Source organism: Poecilia mexicana, unplaced genomic scaffold, assembly GCF_051168715.1.
Source record: "Poecilia mexicana isolate PSO_F unplaced genomic scaffold, ASM5116871v1 scaffold_7, whole genome shotgun sequence".
NCBI classification, from domain to species: Eukaryota; Metazoa; Chordata; class Actinopteri; order Cyprinodontiformes; family Poeciliidae; genus Poecilia; species Poecilia mexicana.
In genome coordinates, this window is record NW_028263376.1 from 13,993,488 (window position 1) to 14,012,597 (window position 19,110).

General features: G+C 39.0%; 1 protein-coding gene across 2 annotated transcripts in view; it reads right to left on the reverse strand.

Annotated features, from left to right (window-relative positions):
• Positions 1-19,110, reverse strand: part of lima1a (LIM domain and actin binding 1a) — a 30,812-nt gene that overhangs the window by 2,339 nt on the left and 9,363 nt on the right. For both annotated transcript variants that reach the window (XM_088007096.1, XM_088007095.1), the window contains exons 4-10: positions 11,347-11,718; positions 3,418-3,481; positions 2,220-2,293; positions 1,501-1,566; positions 871-922; positions 693-754; positions 464-597 (exon numbers count right to left, since the gene is read on the reverse strand). In XM_088007096.1, coding sequence (XP_087863222.1) covers positions 464-597; positions 693-754; positions 871-922; positions 1,501-1,566; positions 2,220-2,293; positions 3,418-3,481; positions 11,347-11,718 — 824 coding nt within the window. The remainder of the gene's footprint in view (positions 1-463; positions 598-692; positions 755-870; positions 923-1,500; positions 1,567-2,219; positions 2,294-3,417; positions 3,482-11,346; positions 11,719-19,110) is intronic.

The window sequence follows — 19,110 nt, forward strand, 5'->3', positions numbered from 1 at the left end:
TTCTGTAAAAAAAAAAAAAAAAAAAAGAAATTTATATTAAAAAAAAAAAGTTCGGAAATTGAGATGTCATATTTTCCAGAATAAACAAAAAAATTTCTTAGATCAAAAAGCTGAACGTTTGTGAGAACACAACTCAGATTTTGAGCCACTCCAACTTTTAATTTTGTGAAGGAGGAAGTTGACCTCAATATCTTCATTTTTGTGTCATTTCCTTCAGTGGTCCTTGGTGCAGCGCCCCCACAGGCAAGGAGGGGAACAGGTTTGACACAATGCAGAGTGAAAATGTAACATGTTGCTATTTTGGTTCCCAGTTGAACCAAGTACATCAGGTGTAGTTTTACCCTACAAACCCTACCTGTAGGTCCGAATGTGGCAGTTTCTTTTAGATCTGAGTTTTCTAGATTATAACACTCTTAACTGTGTCGTAGAATTACAGAAAACCTTCTCATCCATCAGTCCTCACCTCAGCTTGGTGTTGCAGTGCGAACAGCGGAAGCAGGAGCTGTGGTACACGTCCTTGTTGGCCACCAGCCTCTCCAGAGGATAAACCGTCTTCTGACACGACACGCAGGTCTCCCTCACAGGCAGGTGGAAGCTCTGCAGACAGAAAACATCCAGTCGGCGGCCATTTTGATTTGATTGGCTTCCTTCATGTTGAATTTATGAGCCTGACGTTCCCTGAGTGGACTCACCTTGGGGGGTTTTGAGTGAGGAGAGTCTTTGTGACCGGAGGACGGAGTCCCTGGACCAGAGCCTGAGGGGAGACACAGTTTACCAATAAGATATGTCAAAATGACCACCAGGGGGCGTGATTTTCACACTCAGGGTTTAAGATTTCGCAACAGTTTCAAAACAAAGAAGGGGGATTACCGTTGCTTTCTGGGGTAAAGACTCTCCTGCCGTTTTGCTCAGAATCAGGACTCTGAAAAATAAAATAAAATATAAATCACTACCGACTTGTTCAGGCAGGCGACTTTAACGAAGAAAACATCCACTGACAGTAAAGCTGCACTGCAAAAACATAAAATCTTACCAAGTACATCTTAGTACACTTAAAATAAGACAAAGCAAACTTCTGAAAACTAACATTTTGATGTTTAAATGACAGCACATGGAAAAATGTAATGTTTCAATTGTTGATTTTGTGTTTTTAAGATGTAAAGCACTTTGAACTGCCTCACTGCTGACGTGCTACACAAACAAACAAGATTGACTGAAGTAACTTTTCAGCAATATGTGGGAGTTTAAGTCATTAAAATTTATGAAAAAGTACTTGTTCTGCTGGCAGCTTGTTTCACTTATAACACATTTTTCCAATGTTACATATTAAGTAATTGTTTATAAACAATCCTACTTCTTGCTGGAAAGTTACTTGTAAGTTAGTTTTGCTTTATTTTAAAACGCATGAAGATAGAAACTGCGCAAAAATACTTGGCTTAGATTTTATGTTTTTGCAGTGTAGCGAGAAGCTAAAGCGTGAAGGAAAGATTGAAATCTCACCGTTTCCAGAGAACATGGAGGGACGTTCTCCTTCTGTTTCCCACCAAACCCGTCCAGGTGATCGCTCTGAGAGGAAAACAAGAGGTGAGAGGAGGTTCAGATAACGGGTAAAAAAAAAAAAAAAGGTGAATTTTACACAGTTTCCACACCTCTTCATGTACACTGTGCTTAAGATGTAAAGCAACGCCAAAAAACTTGTTTTCTAATTAAACTCAGTTCTTTCAGCTACAAATGACTCAAAATGTGACTGCATTGTATGAGTTTTTAAGATTGTCTGGCAAACATTTTTGAACATTTTTTAAAATCAGAATAAAAAGACTGAGCTAACTCCCCCCTTAGCTCAGCTAGCTCGTGGCTAACTCCCCCTTAGCTCAGCTAGCTCATGGCTAACTCCCCCTTAGCCTAGGTAACTTATGGCTAACTCCCCATCAATTCAGCTAGCTCAGGCTAACTCCCCCTTAGCCTAGGTAACTTATGGCTAACTCCCCATCAATTCAGCTAGCTCAGGCTAACTCCCCCTTAGCCTAGGTAACTTATGGCTAACTCCCCATCAATTCAGCTAGCTCAGGCTAACTTTCCCTCACCTCAGTTAGCTGCAAACAATCAGTTTCAACTGTTTGTTTTTTTTTTTTAATACCATTGTTTATCATTATTAAATTTTTCTCCTCAACAAGCCAGTAGTTTTTGGAAGCACCAGCAGGATAAATATGCAAACTCACATCCTGTTTGGAGATGGCAGCTTTGTAGAGGGCCATCCTGTCACGGAGAGGAGTGGATTCAGCAAGACTTCCATCTGGGGAAGCACAGGAATAAAACATTAAAGTCCAACACATTAAGACCACTTGGACATGTCCAGTTTTATCCACATTCCAGCTTCTCCCTTTCAGGCATGGAAAACATCACATATTCAGCTCTACATTATCTGCTCTTTCCCCCCCCGGTTCAGATCCTGTCAGGAATGTTGCTCAAGATAAAAACAAGGTTATGATATTGTTTTTCCTCCCAGTTCAGAGCGAGTGCAGCACCAACAGGAACACAAGGTCAGCAGTTTTAGAGGAAAGCAGGATTTTGGGCCGTTTCCTGTCCACTTTTAAGCAATCTGCTGATAACAGAGCACCATTTGTCACCTCTGACCCCCCTTCTGAATTTAGGGAAGGATGTAATCCATCCGAAGGAGGTGAGGAGAGCACAGATTTCCCAAAAAGTTCTACAGCGTTCAGAACCTCAAGAGAAGATTTCACTGGACCACTGCAGGCACATAAAAATGTCCTGGAAAGAGTTCAACAGAAACTAGGTCTGGAGAGATTAATCGGGTTAGTCGTGATTAATCGATCATCAAAATAGTTAGCCAATTTTAAATTAGTTGATCATTTCAATAACAGATTCATCACGGCCAGTAGAGCTGAAAATGTTCTGAAAAGTTGTTTTTTCAGCAAATGGCCTCATTTTAGATCTGCGTACTCCAGTTCACGATTAATCGATTAGCTGGATTAATCGTCGACTGGAATAAACAGAACTAAAGACAGGCTATTTGCTGAAAAAAAAACCAAGATATTCAGAGCCGTTTCAGCCCTGCTGGTCGTGATTAATCCGTTATTGAAAATCTTCAACTAATTCCGTAATCGATTAATCATTAAATGGAGTATACAGACCCAAAAAATTAATGCCATTTGCTGAAAAAACAAAGATATTTGGAGCAGTTTCAGCTCTACAGGTGAGTGCAGCAAAGTGAAGAGTAATGGAGGTGCAAAGATTCATTTTACAGGAGCATAAATAAATAAAAAAAAAAAGCTCTGCTCCAGTTCTCCAGCTTTTACTTGTAGGTGCTCTGGGATTTTCTTAAAGAAATGCAGGTAAACGTAATTCTAAAGTCAAATCTCCAGCTATAATGATGATTAAAAATAATTATCCATGTACCTCCTAGCAGCTGGTCCATGTTGGAGGCGCCGGCGTTTCCTCGACTCGTCTGCTCTTTGGATCCCTGAAACAACAGAACAGGATTGTGTTAGACGTTAGACGGCGAGTGCAGCGGCGACGGCAGCCGTTTGGCGCTCACATGTTTCAGTCAGTTGAGCAAAGAGACGGGAAGTGGCTCCGTCTGCCCTTCCAGGCGGATTGATTCAGAATTAGACGAGGAAAAAAAAAAGCAAAAGATGAGCCGAGAACAACAAAGGTGAGGTCAAGTGTTTGCCGGTCCAGTTCAAACCAAGCCGCTTTAATCCCCTTAAGAGCTCAGAGACACAGACGCCCCATCTGTCCAGAGATGGACCCAAATAACCCAAATTAAACTATTTTTTATTTTATTCAACCCCAAAGTTCACTGCAAATCAGTTGCAGTGAGACCGACGCGAGCGCATGCATACATTTCAGCAAACAATAATTTGTGGTGTGTTTAAGTCTCAAACATTCACTGCAGAAGGGAAAACTTTTTGGTCTGTTGAGGGCAAATATTAAGTTTGGCCAAAACTTAAAAGTAACTTTTCACCAAGAAATAAAAGCTAGTTTTAAGTTTACAACATTTTCATCAATACTGAAGAATCAGTTAAGTGGGGAAAATATCTTGGTCCACTAGCAGATTATTTCATTTATAGCTAGTACTTTTCATCAATATTAAGCAATTATTGATTTAAAACAAACTCCTATTTATTGCAGAAAAGTTGCCTGTAAGTTACTTTTGTCTTTTTTCAAGTGTATTAAGATATTTGCACCTGAAACTAGACCAAATATACTTGGTAAGATTTTGTTTTTGCAGCAAATTTGTGTGGTCAGACTTAAACACAAATGCATATATGCACTCACAGTTTCACAGCACATTCTCTTTATTTCCCAGCGCTCCGACTTCGATTTGCATGAATTAAAACGCTTTTATTGTGCAACTTAATGGAAAAACCGGCACGTCTCTGAGGCGTGCACCCAACAAGCAGAGCTGAGCATGCAGCGGTCTGCTAATAAAAAGGAAACGGTTAATGTGGTGAGACTAAGCGCTCCGAGGTGCTCAAGCTGGCCTCCCTCCAACGCTGCTGCTCAGATTACACAACAGAGCAAACCGGCGTCTCATCCTCCGTCTACAAGCATCACATGTCCGACACTCGCTCAGGAGGATTGACCCCTGACCTCTGAAGCCAACGTTGTGCGTCTGATCTCCATTCCGGCCTCTGGTTTGCACACCTGAGCTGCTCGCTGCGGGCGTCTGCAGGCCGCGGCGTGTCAGGCTGGAAGGAATGGATGAGCTGGAGGTGAAAGTACGTCTTGCATAATCAAAGTCAGATGAGCGTCAACTTGTCTGGAGCAGAGCAGCATGTTGCTCGTCTTCGACTCTCTGCTGTTGGCAGTAAAACTTTGACAGTGAAAAGAGTACAAATGGTTTCGGTTTCAGGACGTCGTCGGTCTGATTGATGGTCAGGTTGACGAGGTCGGGTCAAAAGGTCAGCAGGGAAGAATCAGTCGGGTTTCGAATGATGACCAACAACGTGAAGAGCTTCAGAGTCGCACCTTCAGTTCAGTAAATGGTTTGATTTTAAAATGCATTTAGAAACATTATGTCTTTATAAAACCTTCAGCAGGAAGGGAAGAAAGTTATTAATGAGTTCATCTAAAGTGGATTGATCTTATTGGTTGATTAACGATTATTTGATTAGCGGCCATTTTGAAAATGTGTTTTCTCGTCTCAAAAGGACCGACTGTTTTTCCCCAATACAACAAGGAGAAAAATAAAAAGTATTCCAACAAAAAATATTTAAATTTAACATTTTGTGTCGGCGGCATCAAATACTACAACATAAGAGAAAAAAAAAAAGAGTTTAATATTTTGATTCTCAGAAATTTTCCATAAAAGAAAAGACTTGAGCTCGAAACAGAAATTTACCAGAAAGAATCTCAAATTTGAGATTCATTTTAGAAATGAAATATTTGATTTTCAAACTCAAATTTTCTGAAAAAAAAGAAAAAAATTTCATTTTTTTTATAGCAAATTATCAATTTTGAGCTCAGATATATTTTTTTACACATTTCTGAGATTAATCTCAATATTTCAGTTTCAAAAGTCAATTTTGAAAGATTTCGATTTTTGAAAATTTTCAAGTTTTTCTTCTAGAAAATGTTTTAGATTAATCTGATTTTTTCTGGGCAATTATTGACTTTTGGAGGTCAAATTTCCATCCTTTTTCTAGAAAGTTTGAGATTTTTGTAAAAATTTCTGTTTCAAAAGTCAACAATTTACAAAGATCTGACTTTTCCAAACTCTGAAATTTCCAAGTTTTTCCCCCATAAAATTTCTGAAATTAATCTTAACATTTTGGAGTTAAAAAAATAAAATTTGAAATGCATACGCATTTGTCCCCCAAAAAGTATTTTAATCTGTTTTTTTTTTCTAGAACATTGTCGTCCTTTGGAGGTCAGATTTCCTCGTTTTCTTTGTAGAAAATTTCTTTTTTTTTGGGTGGAAATTGACTCTTTTTCAACCTACAATGGTCCAGTAAGCCGTTGTTTTCTTTGGCTTTGCATTTAAAATTACTTAACAACAACAGATCTAAAGCAGGTATTAAACTGAAGACAGCACCAGAACAATGGACCAACTCCAGAGGCCCAGGTGGAGCTCTGCTGGGCCGACAGCGGGGGTCTGATGATGGTTTGCATGCATAAACACACGGGGGGTGTCAGTGTAAACAAGCAGCACCGGCCAGACAAAGGATCCGATGCTAATCCGAACCCCATTAAAGCTCTGCTACAGACAGACGGACAGACGGACGGACCGCTCCCCGCCTCCCATAAACACACAGTTTACTCAGAGCCGAACCACAACAAAGAGGACAGTTCAGTGTGCAGACGCAGCAATGCTCCCAGATAAAAAAACCCAATCGATAAAGTCCAACAGAGGAACTTTACAGAAAGGAAATCATGAACCTGAGACAAACAGTAGCTACCTTTGGCGCAGACAAAGCAGGAGGGAAAGCGGCGAGGAGGAAGCGGGTCGCTGAGGCTCTGATGGAGATGTGGGTTAGGGTCTGCGTCGGACCAGGAGGAAGAGGCGACGGGGGGGAGCAGGTGTTGAAAAGGAGGGAGTGGCTGAGGTGGCGCTATTAAAATGAAACCGGCTTTAGAGAGAATCAGACTGCGGGGAGTGATGTGGGACAGGAGGAGCAGCTGGTACGGGGTGCGACTCGGAATAATGGAGGGGAGGAGACGGGGTCTGTGAGGGAGGGAGGAGGGTCAATTAATTTCAGAGCGTCTGCCGACTCCATGTGGAGAGAGAGAGGGGCGAGTGAGGGATGTTTAGATAAGAGGAGGAAGATGAAGAGTCTGGATCCAAACAAGCCAAATGCTCCAAAAATGATTACAAGATCTTCGCTGCAAAATCCAGGATCAAATGAGTTGATTTAACCAAACTGCAAAAACACAAAACCTCAACGTAGCTTCTAGTGCAAAATATCTGAGCACACTTTAAAGGTGACAAAAACCTAACAGCAAGAAATGGGAGTTTATTTAAGCCGATAAGTGTTGAATATTTTTGAAAAAGTTCTAGTTTCACATGCTGCAAAAACAAAATCTTACCAAAATTTATTTTATTTAAAAATATTGGGATGTTCTAACTTTGTCATTCATGCCAAAAATGTCAAATTGAGAGCACATTTAAGACTTTTGCTTTTATCTCTTCAGTAATGTACAAATTAGACAATATTTTAAAGAAGTAGTCACATTTTGGTAAAAGATGAATCTGACAATCCAAAATATAAAAAGGATTTGGTGCTTTAAAAAACAGGTAAATAGTTTTTAAAATCTTTCCTCTCACTTTTAAAAAAAAAGTACAAAAGTTTGTACTTTTTGGATTTTATATTATAAATCAAAACAAAATGACAACTTAGAAGGAAAAATGATAGTTTTCAGTTTTTAAGAATAAACTCAAACGGCGCTTGATGCGTTTTATTCATCCTCCTCCGATCTGATTCCTTCAGAAGTCTAATTAGTCTGCAGTTTATGTTCTGGTTAATCCCAGCTGTTTTTCTGAGGTTTGTTGGCGAACAAAGAGCATCATGAAAACAAAACAAAGCAGACAGGTCAGGAGAAAACGCAGAGATGCTTAAAGCAGAGTTATAAAACAAAAAACACTGTTGGATCCATCCTCTAGACATAAAATAGTACAACTCAGAAGTTACAACTATGACAACTAAACAAATTCCTGAATGGATTTTGCAGAACAATCCTCTCAAAGCTGTGGTTATCTTTCCCTACCACACTTTTTCCTTCCACTCAACTTTTTTTTTTATATTCTTAGACATCAACAAGCTTCTTCAGCGAAGCCTTTTTTGTGGCTTTCCCTCCTTGTAGAGGTCGACTCAAAATCCAGAAAAATGTTTAATCTTCGCTGGATTCTGATTTTGCAGAGAAGTTGCGCTTCTCAACGTCGAGCTTCATTGTTCCGGCGTGTTCAGTTTGTTTGAAGCCAAGTTGCACAATTTCCACTGGGAGGATTAAAACTGCTGGGAAACTCAAACTAAATCAGAGGAACTGGAATTAAACTGGAACACGGTGAAGACGACTTCACTGATTTAATGCAGAACTGGAAATATTAAAATAACCAAACTTATTCTGCAGCCTGGTTTGACAGGAGCCAGATTAAGATGTTTGTTTAAAATTATGAGAATAAAGTTGTTTTATTAGCAGAATAAACAATGTGACCAGAAGAAAGTTGTAAAATATTTTATTGATCCCAAAGAGAAATTTAATTATCGTCTTGTAATACAACTATTTTCATATCCAGTTTCTCGTATTATCGTACCATTTCAGTAATATTACGACTTTTCGTGTCGAGTTTCTCACAGTATTACGACTACTCTTGCAATATAACTATTTTTGTAGCATTACGACATAACATGACTACATTAGTAATGTGACTATTTTTAATATTACAACTCATCACATCTGTATTATTTTTACTTTTTATATGATTTTACTCCAATATGACTATTCTGGTAATACAACTTAATTTGCCATCTTTCTTCTTGCAATATTTTTGACTTTCCACATAATATTACATCTTTATTCTCTAATTTAAGTATTCCTTCCTAGCCCCAATATGCTCTCATAGCTATCCGAGGTTGATTCAACAAGACCAGATGGAAAAGAAAAGTTTCCGGTGCTACCAAAAGCAGCACCAGAAGGGAGGGACGGCCGGAGAGAAAACAGGGTTTAGATTGACGAGGAGGGAGAGAAGCTCAGGGGTGATTGATGATGAGGAAGAGGAGGAGGAGGGGCTTTTCTGGCCTTTGGAGGGGGAGGAAGATGGTCTGAAGAGGCAACAGATCAGCTGTCTGCAGTCATGAGCCTGCAGCATTACATCATCCACCCTCTGAAGCTCAACAAAGCGGCAGAGGGGTTCGGTCATACAGTGGAGGCCATTGTGTCGATCGCACACGCCGATCTGGATCATGGAGTCCAAAAGAGACATTTCGCAAAAAGCCTCCCAGACCCCGCAGCATGTTCCCAGCTAATGTTTCAGAAGCCTTCGTGGGAGTTTGATGGGATGTGGAGAGTAAAAACAGGAGTCAGGAGACAGAAGAGAAAATTATGACCAAACTAAAGTATCATCTGCATATACTCTAATCCATTAGGGCCAAAATTGTTGACAAAATGTGTAAAGTTTTTTTTAATTAAAACTGAAAAGTTTTATTTGTTGCTCTAATTCTAAAGTGACTATTTACCTGGCTGCCTTTAACTCAAAAGGTTTTTGTCATTGACTTAAGAATTATTCAAGAGGTTTAGAGTCATGCTTTTATTTTTGAAGAAGGTGAAGACTGTTCCATTTCCAGATTAAAATCTACTATTGTGCTGCATGCAAAATTGACAGTTGGCAATACACACTATAAAACCGAAATCTGTTCCAAAGAATCACTTCCTGAAACGCACATAGTAGTAAGTTTGACCCGTTTGAGGACGAAACGCGAGTTATCAATACATGGTGGGTGCTAACGCTTTAGCTAAGTACAATGTTTCTAACGTATAGCGCTTTACGTTTAGTTCTTTAGTGTTAGCTCAACCAACAGGTCCTACCACTGATTTGGAGTGACTCTACCTAAGATAGTAAAGACTAATCACTGTGTTAGAGTTGAGGGTTAAAGTCATTTCTGTAGCCGTAGCTTTTTATTTTCTAACAAAAAACACTGAAAATTATTTAGAAAACATTCCAGTTTCACGTTTCTACAGTTTGGAGGGACAGTACTTTCTTTGTATACCATAACTGCTATAAAAACAACTGGATATTAAGGCTAACCTGGCTTAATTCCCTGTATTTGAGTCACATTCTGCTGATGCCTGTAAGGAAAAATCTGTTTCCAAACCTTCTGCCATCTACTGAATCAGCCTGGCTTTGGACCCTGCAGTGGAAACGCTCACAACTGACAGGTGAAATAAAAGGTTTCAACAAGTTAAGCTTTAGAGGGGAAAAAACACAAATATCTCAAACCAGGTTGGGTTAGCTATAAATTGCACCATTAACTAAAACTTTGCAGACTCTCCAGTTCAGAAAACCATGTAACCTGCAGCTATAATACACCTAAAAAGACAATTTAGCTAAAGGAAAACGTCCAGGAATGACTTGGCATATAAATTAAAGATCATGCATAATTTATCCGATTAGTTAATCAAGACTTTATTTGAGCGACCGCCGACCGGCTGCAGAAGTTAGACAAACCACCAGCGTTGCACCACGTTTTCACATCTAATGCAATAACATTTTGCAATGCCTTAAAGAAAACACATGATCGGATGGTAAATTCCTCCTTTTTATGCTCAACAAACAATTAGCAGCCTGAGGGAGCATGAAGCAGGAGTCGGCCTGAGATGCTGGCTGTCAGCTGAGTCAGGGTGTGTGTGTTCAAGCAGAGGGGCATGCAGCAAGGCTGCACCATGTGACCGAAAGCATGAACACACCGGAAAGACTAAACCTCTGACAAAAAAAAAAGTGATTCTTCAATAAGTTAAAATGTATTTTTAGCTTCAGGAAAACGTGAAGCGTTTGCTTCTCGACTCACTTTTTAGATCGCTTCCTGTCAACTCTTGTACATCCGGTTTGAAAGCCGGATGAAGCATTACATCATCAGCAAGATGTTGCTCTGACTAAAAGAAAGTTTTGATCCGTTTTGGGTTGAATCAGTGGTGCAGCATTTGTTTTTAAAGCGTGTGGGACCTGAACTGTTTTAACTGGGTCTCTTAAATTCAAACGTAAAACTAAAATATTTTATACGTTACATAGTTACTCAAGAAAAGTTGAAATACTACCTGAAATTCAAAAAGTAAACATTTGTATACTTAACCACATTTCTTGAGCTTCTATTTTGGTCTCCACTGCTTCTAAAACCAGCCCAAATACTTAAATAAAAAACACTGAAGTTTTTGGCAAGAAGTTAATGTTTTTTATGTTGGGGAAAGAGAGCCATTTCAAAAACCTTCTGAATATAACGTCACAAATCAGAAGGCACTGTGCCATTACCTAGCAACCAAAGCTGAGCTCCAGCACATTTGGTCAGCTGGTTTTCCTGCCATCTGTTCTGTACAATGGCTGCTGGAAAAGACTAGCGTGTTTTTGACTTACTATCCAGAAACCACTTGCTGCATCTTGTTGGTTGTGCAGCAGGCTCTACTTTTGCTTTTCAAACGCATACTGTTGTATAGTTGCACGCCACTATACAAGTGCAAGTGTAAACTGACCAGATTAAAATCTGATTATCTAAGAATAATTTTGTACAAAAAATTACTAAAATGTTTTGACCATAATAGGTCACCTTTTGGATATGCGTGCTCACGTCAGCCTCACTGCGCACTCAGATTCACTTTGGAGGGAAAGTGACTCACCTTCTCAGGGGTGTCTCCTCTCTCAAACATCATCTTCAGGCTGTTGATGGGAACGCTGGGCTTCTCGATGTCGGACGTCTCAGCTGCTGCGGCCTCCTCCTCCACCTCCAGGTCTCTGCCGGGCTTCGCCTCCATCTCCATCAGATCTTCGGCTTCCTCCGTCAACGGGTCGGTTCTGTTCTCGGGGTGAACCTCCAGAGAGGATCCTGCAGATCTCAGGACCTTCGTTTGGGTCTGGAAACGGGACGCGGGTTTGGTGAGCGGCGATGAGCTGCTGGGGCTCTGGGACGACTGCTGCTGCTGCTGCTCCCAACGTTTCTTTAAAACACTCAGATTTCCACCAGACACAGAGGATGGAAGAGGCTCCACAACCTGCAACAAAACATCCACTTCAATCAGATCACTTTGTTTTGCATCATCTGATTTAAGTATTTAACTCAAAGACTGCAAAAACACAATATTACCAAGTTATTTTGTCTAGTTTCTGATGCAAATATCTTAGTAGATGTAAAATAAGGCAAAACCAACTTACAAGTAACTTTTCAGCAAAGATATAGCAGCTCGATTCAAGTAAATAATGTTAATGTTGATGAAAAAGTTCTAGTTTTATGGCAGATTATTTCACTTGGAAAACAGGAAAATCTCTCTGTATAAATGAAATAATCTGCCGGCAGAAATGGCACATTTTCATCAAGATTAAGGAATTATTGACTCAAATCGAGTCGCTGTATCTTTGCTGAAAAGTTGGTTTTGAGTTGGTACACTTGAAATAAAACAAAGCTAAGATATTTGCACTGGAAAGTAGACAAAAATAATTATTAAGATTTTGTGTTTTTGCAGTGAAAGTACACCAAATAATTTCTGAAAAAAACTTAATCCTAATTTCTGCTAACAAACTTTCAGGTTGTAGAAACAAGAGATTAAATTGATTTTTTAGTTTGTTTTGTTTTTGAAGAAGGGTCTAGCTAAGATTTTTATTTTTTAAAAGAATAAAGTTGTAATATTCAGAGAATAAAGTAATTTCATGAGAACTCCAAACAGCTAAAAATTGGGATTGTTGAGTATTTTGTGCAGTTATCAGTTTTACAAACAATGATTATTAATAGAAACACTGTTTTTTAACACAACATCAAAGTATCAGGATTTTGAAACAATTGTGCAAAGAATTGTTTATTTAGAAGAAAAATGGTTACACAAGATCTTGAATACTTATTAAAATAACTTTTTGATATTTTGTTCTAGTAAAAATGCAACTTTATTTGTTATTATATTCTTGCAGTATCCTGGTCTTATTAACAGAAGTGATGACTGAAATAAAAACACTTTTGGAAAAGCGTCATTTGTAATCTTTTTGGAAAGAAATAAAACCTGCAAAACAATTGAAATCTGATGTAATATGGATTTTAAAAAAAAGATTTTTAAGTCGTATCATCCAACTCTGAAGTGAATCAGCAGAAAAATGTGAAATAGGTCAAACTTTTGGAGAATCAAACCTAATCCAACTAGAGGGTCATTTTTTAAAACCGGATCAATGTTAGTTTAATGGTGAAGTGCAAAAGAACAACTTTCCATCAAAGTTTCCCATCAACTCAACGCAGAAAAATCAGGAACAAAATGCCTGAGACCAGCTGCAACTCGCCCTCAAACTCCATCATTCAAGAATGTTTCACCAGAATCTGCATCTCTGTACGATCTCCACCGTGTCGACACACGTTTTACCAGAACCCGGCGAGATCGTCACAGCAAAGAGGCTGAAAGTTCATTTATAAACCTGATAAACCTAAACTAAGGCTACCATAGTAGCTCTAGATCTCAGGCTGTCGTCCTGCTGGAAGGAGTCGATATTTAGCTCCATCCATGTTTCCAATCAGCTCAACTGCTGAAGAGAAACAGCCAAACTAGAGCTGCAGCTAAAGATTACCTTAGTAATCAATTATTCTAATTGGAAAAAATGGCACATTTAACCACTTAGGCTTATTTTAGACAATTCGAAATGCATTTAGATGCAGCTCCCAAGATCATTTCTAGATTTTAGAAAAATAAATTTAAAAGAATTAAAAGTAAACTTGTTGAATTTATCATGCATTTAGAAACAAAATTCAGCTATTTAAATAAGAAAAAATGCCTAAATCGAAACATACCATTGTTTGGTGCATCTGCAACTAAAAAAGTAAAAAAAATAAATACTTTTACATGAAAATTTCATCCCTTGTTCTGCTCAGCTCATCAATACAGTGTATTTATGATCTGTTGATCGGTTTTTGGATTAAATAATCAGACAGCAAAAGGTGCTTAATAGGGGATTTAACAGATTTTGAACAAAGTGAAGCTAAAATGCTACTTGAGTTTTAAGAAGAACATTTACAAAGATTTTTTTATTTCTTAAATGCAAAATGTTTATTTTTTTGTACATTTTTGGCTTAATTACTGCTCTGATTATCCTGATTTTTCAGTAAATAGCTTTTTCAGTCTGTATTCTCCAATTAATTAATCTATTACTAAGTTAATCTGTTACTAAGCCATGTTTACAATAGGATGGGTACATTAAGGTTAGGCTCCTTCCCCGTGTTCTCCTTCGCTCCTTTTTATAATAATAAAAAAAAAGACCAAATGTGTGGCATTCATGACCAATAGTTGCCAAGGCAACAGATTGGAGGAGCTGCAGAGGTCCACAGCTCATATGGGACAGAGTCACCATGTCCCTCCTGGCTGCTTCAATGATTGGTGCACTCGGTTTTAGTTTTGGTTTGCAGCTGTATCAAACTCTTCCCATCCTCCATCGTTTCCTCAGAACAGCTGGATCGAAACCGAGATTAAAAAATGCGCAATTTGTTGCGCCGGATTGTTGGAGTCACCATACATAATTAGACTTCCACTTCACATTTCTGCACCACTTCGTGTTGGTCTGGTCCCATAAAACCCCGACTGAGAACACATTGAAGGTTGTGTTGCAACATGAGCGAGAATTAAACATCCCCAACATGCCCCCGCTTTCTTTTATTGGCCTTTTTAATTCTCTTGCTCATCTGGACGCCATTAAAAGCTGCAGCCGTGTGTAAAGATCATGCAGAAAAACAACGTTAAAATAGCTTTACTTTGCAACAAACTGAGCTAATAGTCTGCATTGTTTCCTCTCAGTATGTCGCACAAAGACGTTCTGCCTGCAGATGTGGAAAATAGCAGTGAATGGATGACGCTGCAGCATCTTTCAGATCAACAAAACCAGATATTATCTTCATATCAGCTTCAAATTGCAGCTGTGCAGCATTAAAAAGACAACTTTCAGATGCACACGAACTCAAACGGAGCAGAGAGGCTCATTTTTCTCTGCCAGCTAAACAAACAAAACGGTCCATCGTGACTCATTATCAACCCAAACCTTTGTAGACAGAAATCCAGGCGTCGGAGTTCAGCTCGCTCAATAATGTTCATCAGCGTTGGACTTTCACCACCTGATTCTCTAAAAGCAGCTCAAACTTTAGTCAGAGTTTGCGAAAAAGAAAGTCTGCAGAGGAGGAAAAGACATGAAGAGGAAACAGAAACCACAAACTAAAAAGTCAAATAAGAAAAAAAAAAAAAAAAAAAAGCTGTGAGCTGCTCAGCATGACTTTGCAGCTGCAAGACTTATTTTAAGAAAAAAAAGGAAAGGAGAAAAACTTTCTAATAGATAGAAAGCAGAGATGTAAAACCTGCGAGTGATGCAGACGCCCCGGCTGTCCGGTTGCCGACGCGCGGTCGTGTAAAACGCCGTGTCTGAGGGAGGAAAACGCCACAAGCCGCCCCAGATGTGAAAGGCTTGAGAAATGATCAGAATGAAGCAGCGTGAAGCAACTCGCCCACCCCCTACAACACGCAGGGAAGAAGGAAACTGAAGCGCGGGGGAGGTGAAGGCAGGCGGGGGGAGAAAATCAGAAACAGAGACAGTCAGTGAGGAAAAAAAAATGTCCAGGAAATGAGGAAAAGGTAACGCTGGAAACCTGGAGGGAGGGAAACAAAAACAGCAGAAAAACTCCAAGAACAGCAAAGATCCTGAACCTGGATGTTTGATAATCCTCCTTTGGAAATTATTTAATTTAAACACAATGGATTCAGACGGGAGAAACAAACTTAAACTTAAACGCAACAATGACATCAGTACGAATGAACATCCGCAGCAAACCTTTCCTGTTTAGGCCTCTAAATAAACGTGTAGCTGTGAGATTAGACAGATCGTGTTGAAATGGAGAAAACCTGCAGCTTTCTAAACTTTTATCTAAAAAATAAAAATTCAACATCCCATCTCTGACTTCTTCAAACTCCAACAGGATGAGCATGCATAGCTCACAAACCGAGTTAATCTGAACTCATTTCAAGATTCGAAACAATTGAGCTGCAAAACTTAAAACTGAAGTTGTTTTGATAACCAGGCGACTGTATGCAGATAAATCAGGTTTTAAGGAGTCTTCCTGTTCATATTTATGTTTGTTTAGGTTGTGATATAATACTTGGAGAGCTGTCGTCATAGTTGCTGCAAAAACCACAATCTTACCAAGTATTTTTGGTCTCGTTTCTGGTGCAAATATCTTAGTACACTTAGAATAACTAAACTAGCTTACAAGTAAATATAAGTAAGATATAGCAGCTTGTTTGGAATAAATAATACTGGTAACACTTTATTTGACGGGTTGTGCATAAGACTGACATGACTGTCACAAATGGGACATAACACCCATCATGAACATGAAGGAGTCTTTATGAATGGCTGACTGCTGTCATGAAGTGTCATTCGGTAAATAATGACACTTTAATGCAAATATGGGACTTTTAAAGCAACTTTGCATTAAAATGTCATTACTTACCCAATGACACTTCATGACAGCAGTCAGCCATTCATAAAGACTCGAACAGGCGTTATGTCATATTTATGACAGTGTCATGTCTTATGCACCCCTTCAAATAAAGTGTGACCATAATACCTTCATACTGATGAAAATTTACCATTTCATAAGTTATAACATGAAATAAAGTGTCTTGTTGCAAGTGAAATAATCTGCCAGTGCAACTACTGTAGTACTTTGATCTATAAAAAGTATTTTACGCTTTGTTTTGAAGCTCAAGAGTTTTGGAGCAATAACTAAAACCGACTGGTTAATTTCACCCATCAGGACAAAACCGTTCAACTGGCTGCTTGTGAGATGAAACCTCAGCTGACCCGACGATGTGCCGATTGTGGCTCAGCTGACGGCCCACAGGCCGAGCGCGCTGCGTGCAAAAACTGATCCGTTTCAGGACGGATTTCACCCTGATGCGAATCAGCCGGGGTGAGTCAGAACCACACAGAGGTCGAGGGAAGCGGCCATCTTGTTACGGTGGAAACATAAACTGAGTGCAGCTTGTGTTTGCAGAAACGCCGCTTCATGTCGATGAAGAAAAAGCTTTTAGGAGTCAGCAACACCGAGGTTGTTGAACTTTGAGCGTTATCAGCTGCTTTGAAGCAGTAATATTTGTTATGATTTAATCAGTCATTTAAAAACAAAAAGGTTTTCAAAGTGGGGCCCTCAGAAGAGGGAAGATATAACAAAATATATTTTGTCATAAGTTTTTCTGATTGACATTTTTACATACAGAACAAAGGTAAAACAAACATGTTGTATACACAATGAACTTAATGATGCATGTTTTAGAACAAGGAGCACATGCAAAACTTTAGTATATTTACTATTTTTTATTAAAGAAAAAATTAAAGGGGTTTGCATTAAAGCAAAAAAACTCCTTAAATTGTTGCCATTTAGTGTCAAATTTGTTCAGTTTCCACTTTTCATTTAATTATAACGTTCTTTTCTTATAAAATAGAATCCATTTAATGTAAGAAACAAGTTAAAATTATTTATCTGTCCGATTGACTGCCAGTCAAATTTGTGAAAAGTTACACTGCAAAAACACAAAATCTCACCAAGTATTTTTGCTCTGGTTTCTAGTGCAAATATCTTGATACACTTGCAATAAAACAAACTTACAAGTAACTTTTCAGCAAGATATCAGAAATTGATTTAATTGAATAATATTGATGAAAAAGTATCACATCCACTGGCAGATTATTTCACTTGCAACATTTTTTCCTTGTTAAAAGTGAAATGGTCTGACAGGACAGTAGAGCAAGTACTTTTTGTCAATAATGAGGAATTATTTACTTACAATGAGCTGAAAAATTACTTCCAAGTTAATTTTTGTCTTTTTTCCAAGTATAAGATACAAACTGGATTCCAAAAAAGTTGGGACACTAAACAAATTGTGAATAAAAACTGAATGCAATGATGTGGAGGTGCCAACATCTAATATTTTATTCACAATAGAACACAAATCACAGATCAAAAGTTTAAACTGAGAGAATGTATCATTTTAAGGGAAAAATATGTTGTTTCAAACTTTCATGACGTCAACAAATCCCAAAAAAGTTGGGACAAGGCCATTTTTACCTCTGTGTGGCATCTGCCCTTCTTACATCACTCAGACGTCTGGGGACAGAGGAGACCAGTGTCTCAAGTTTAGAAATAGGAATGCTCTTCATTCATGTCTAATACAGGCCTCTAACTGTTTAATCGTCTTGGGCCTCTTTGTCGCACCTTCCTCTTTATGATGGGCCAAATGTTCTCTATAGGTGGAAGATCTGGACTGCAAGCTGGACATTTCAGTACCCGGATCCTTCTTCTACGTAGCCATGATGCTGTGATTGCTGCAGAATGTGGTCTGGCATTATGTTGTTGAAAAATGCAGGGTCTTCCCTGAAAGAGATGACGTCTAGATGGGAGCATATGTTGTTCTAGAACCTGAACATAGTTCTCTGCATTAATGCTGCCTTTCCAGACATGCAAGTTGCCCAGGCCACAAGCACTCATGCAACCCCAGACCATCACTGGCGCAGCTTCTGAACGGAGCGTTGATAACAGCTTGGGTTATCCTTGTCCTCTCTGGTCCGGATGACATGGCGTCCCAGTGGTCCACAAAGAACTTCAAATCGTGACTCATCTGACCACAGAACAGTCCTCCATTTTGCCTCCCTCCATGTTAAATGACTCCTGGCCCAGTGCAAACGGCTGAGCTTGTGGAGCTTAGAAATGGCTTCCTCTTTGCTCTGTAGAGTTTCAGCTGGCAGCGGCGGCTGGCACAGTGGATTGTGTTCACTGACGATGCTTTCTGGAAGTATTCCTGAGCCCATACTGTTGTTTCCTTGACATTCCTGTTTGAGGTGCAGTGATGTTTAAGGGCCCAGAGATCACGAGCATCCATTAGTTTTACGGCCTTGACCCTTACGCACAGCGATTGTTCCAGATTCTCTGAATCTTTTGATGATGTTATGCATGGTTGATGATGATAACTTCAAAGTCTTTGCTATTTTACGCTGGGTAACACCATTCTGGTATTGCTGCACCATCTTTCTGCGCAACAATGGTGGAATTGGTGATCCTCTTACCATCTTGGCTTCAGAGAGACACTGACACTCTAAGAAGCTCTTTTTATACCCAATCATGTTGTCAATTGACCTAATTAGTGTTAATTGATCTTCCAGCTGTTTGTTATATGTTCAATTTCCCTTTTCCAGCCACTTATTACTTGTCCCACCTTTTTTGGGATTTGTAGACACTGAGATTTTGAATCAACATATTTTTCCTTTAAAATGTTACATTTACTCAGATTAAACTTTTGAACTGCCATCTATGTTCCATTACGAATAAAATATTGACATTTGCCATCTCCACATCATTGCATTCAGTTTTCATTCACAAT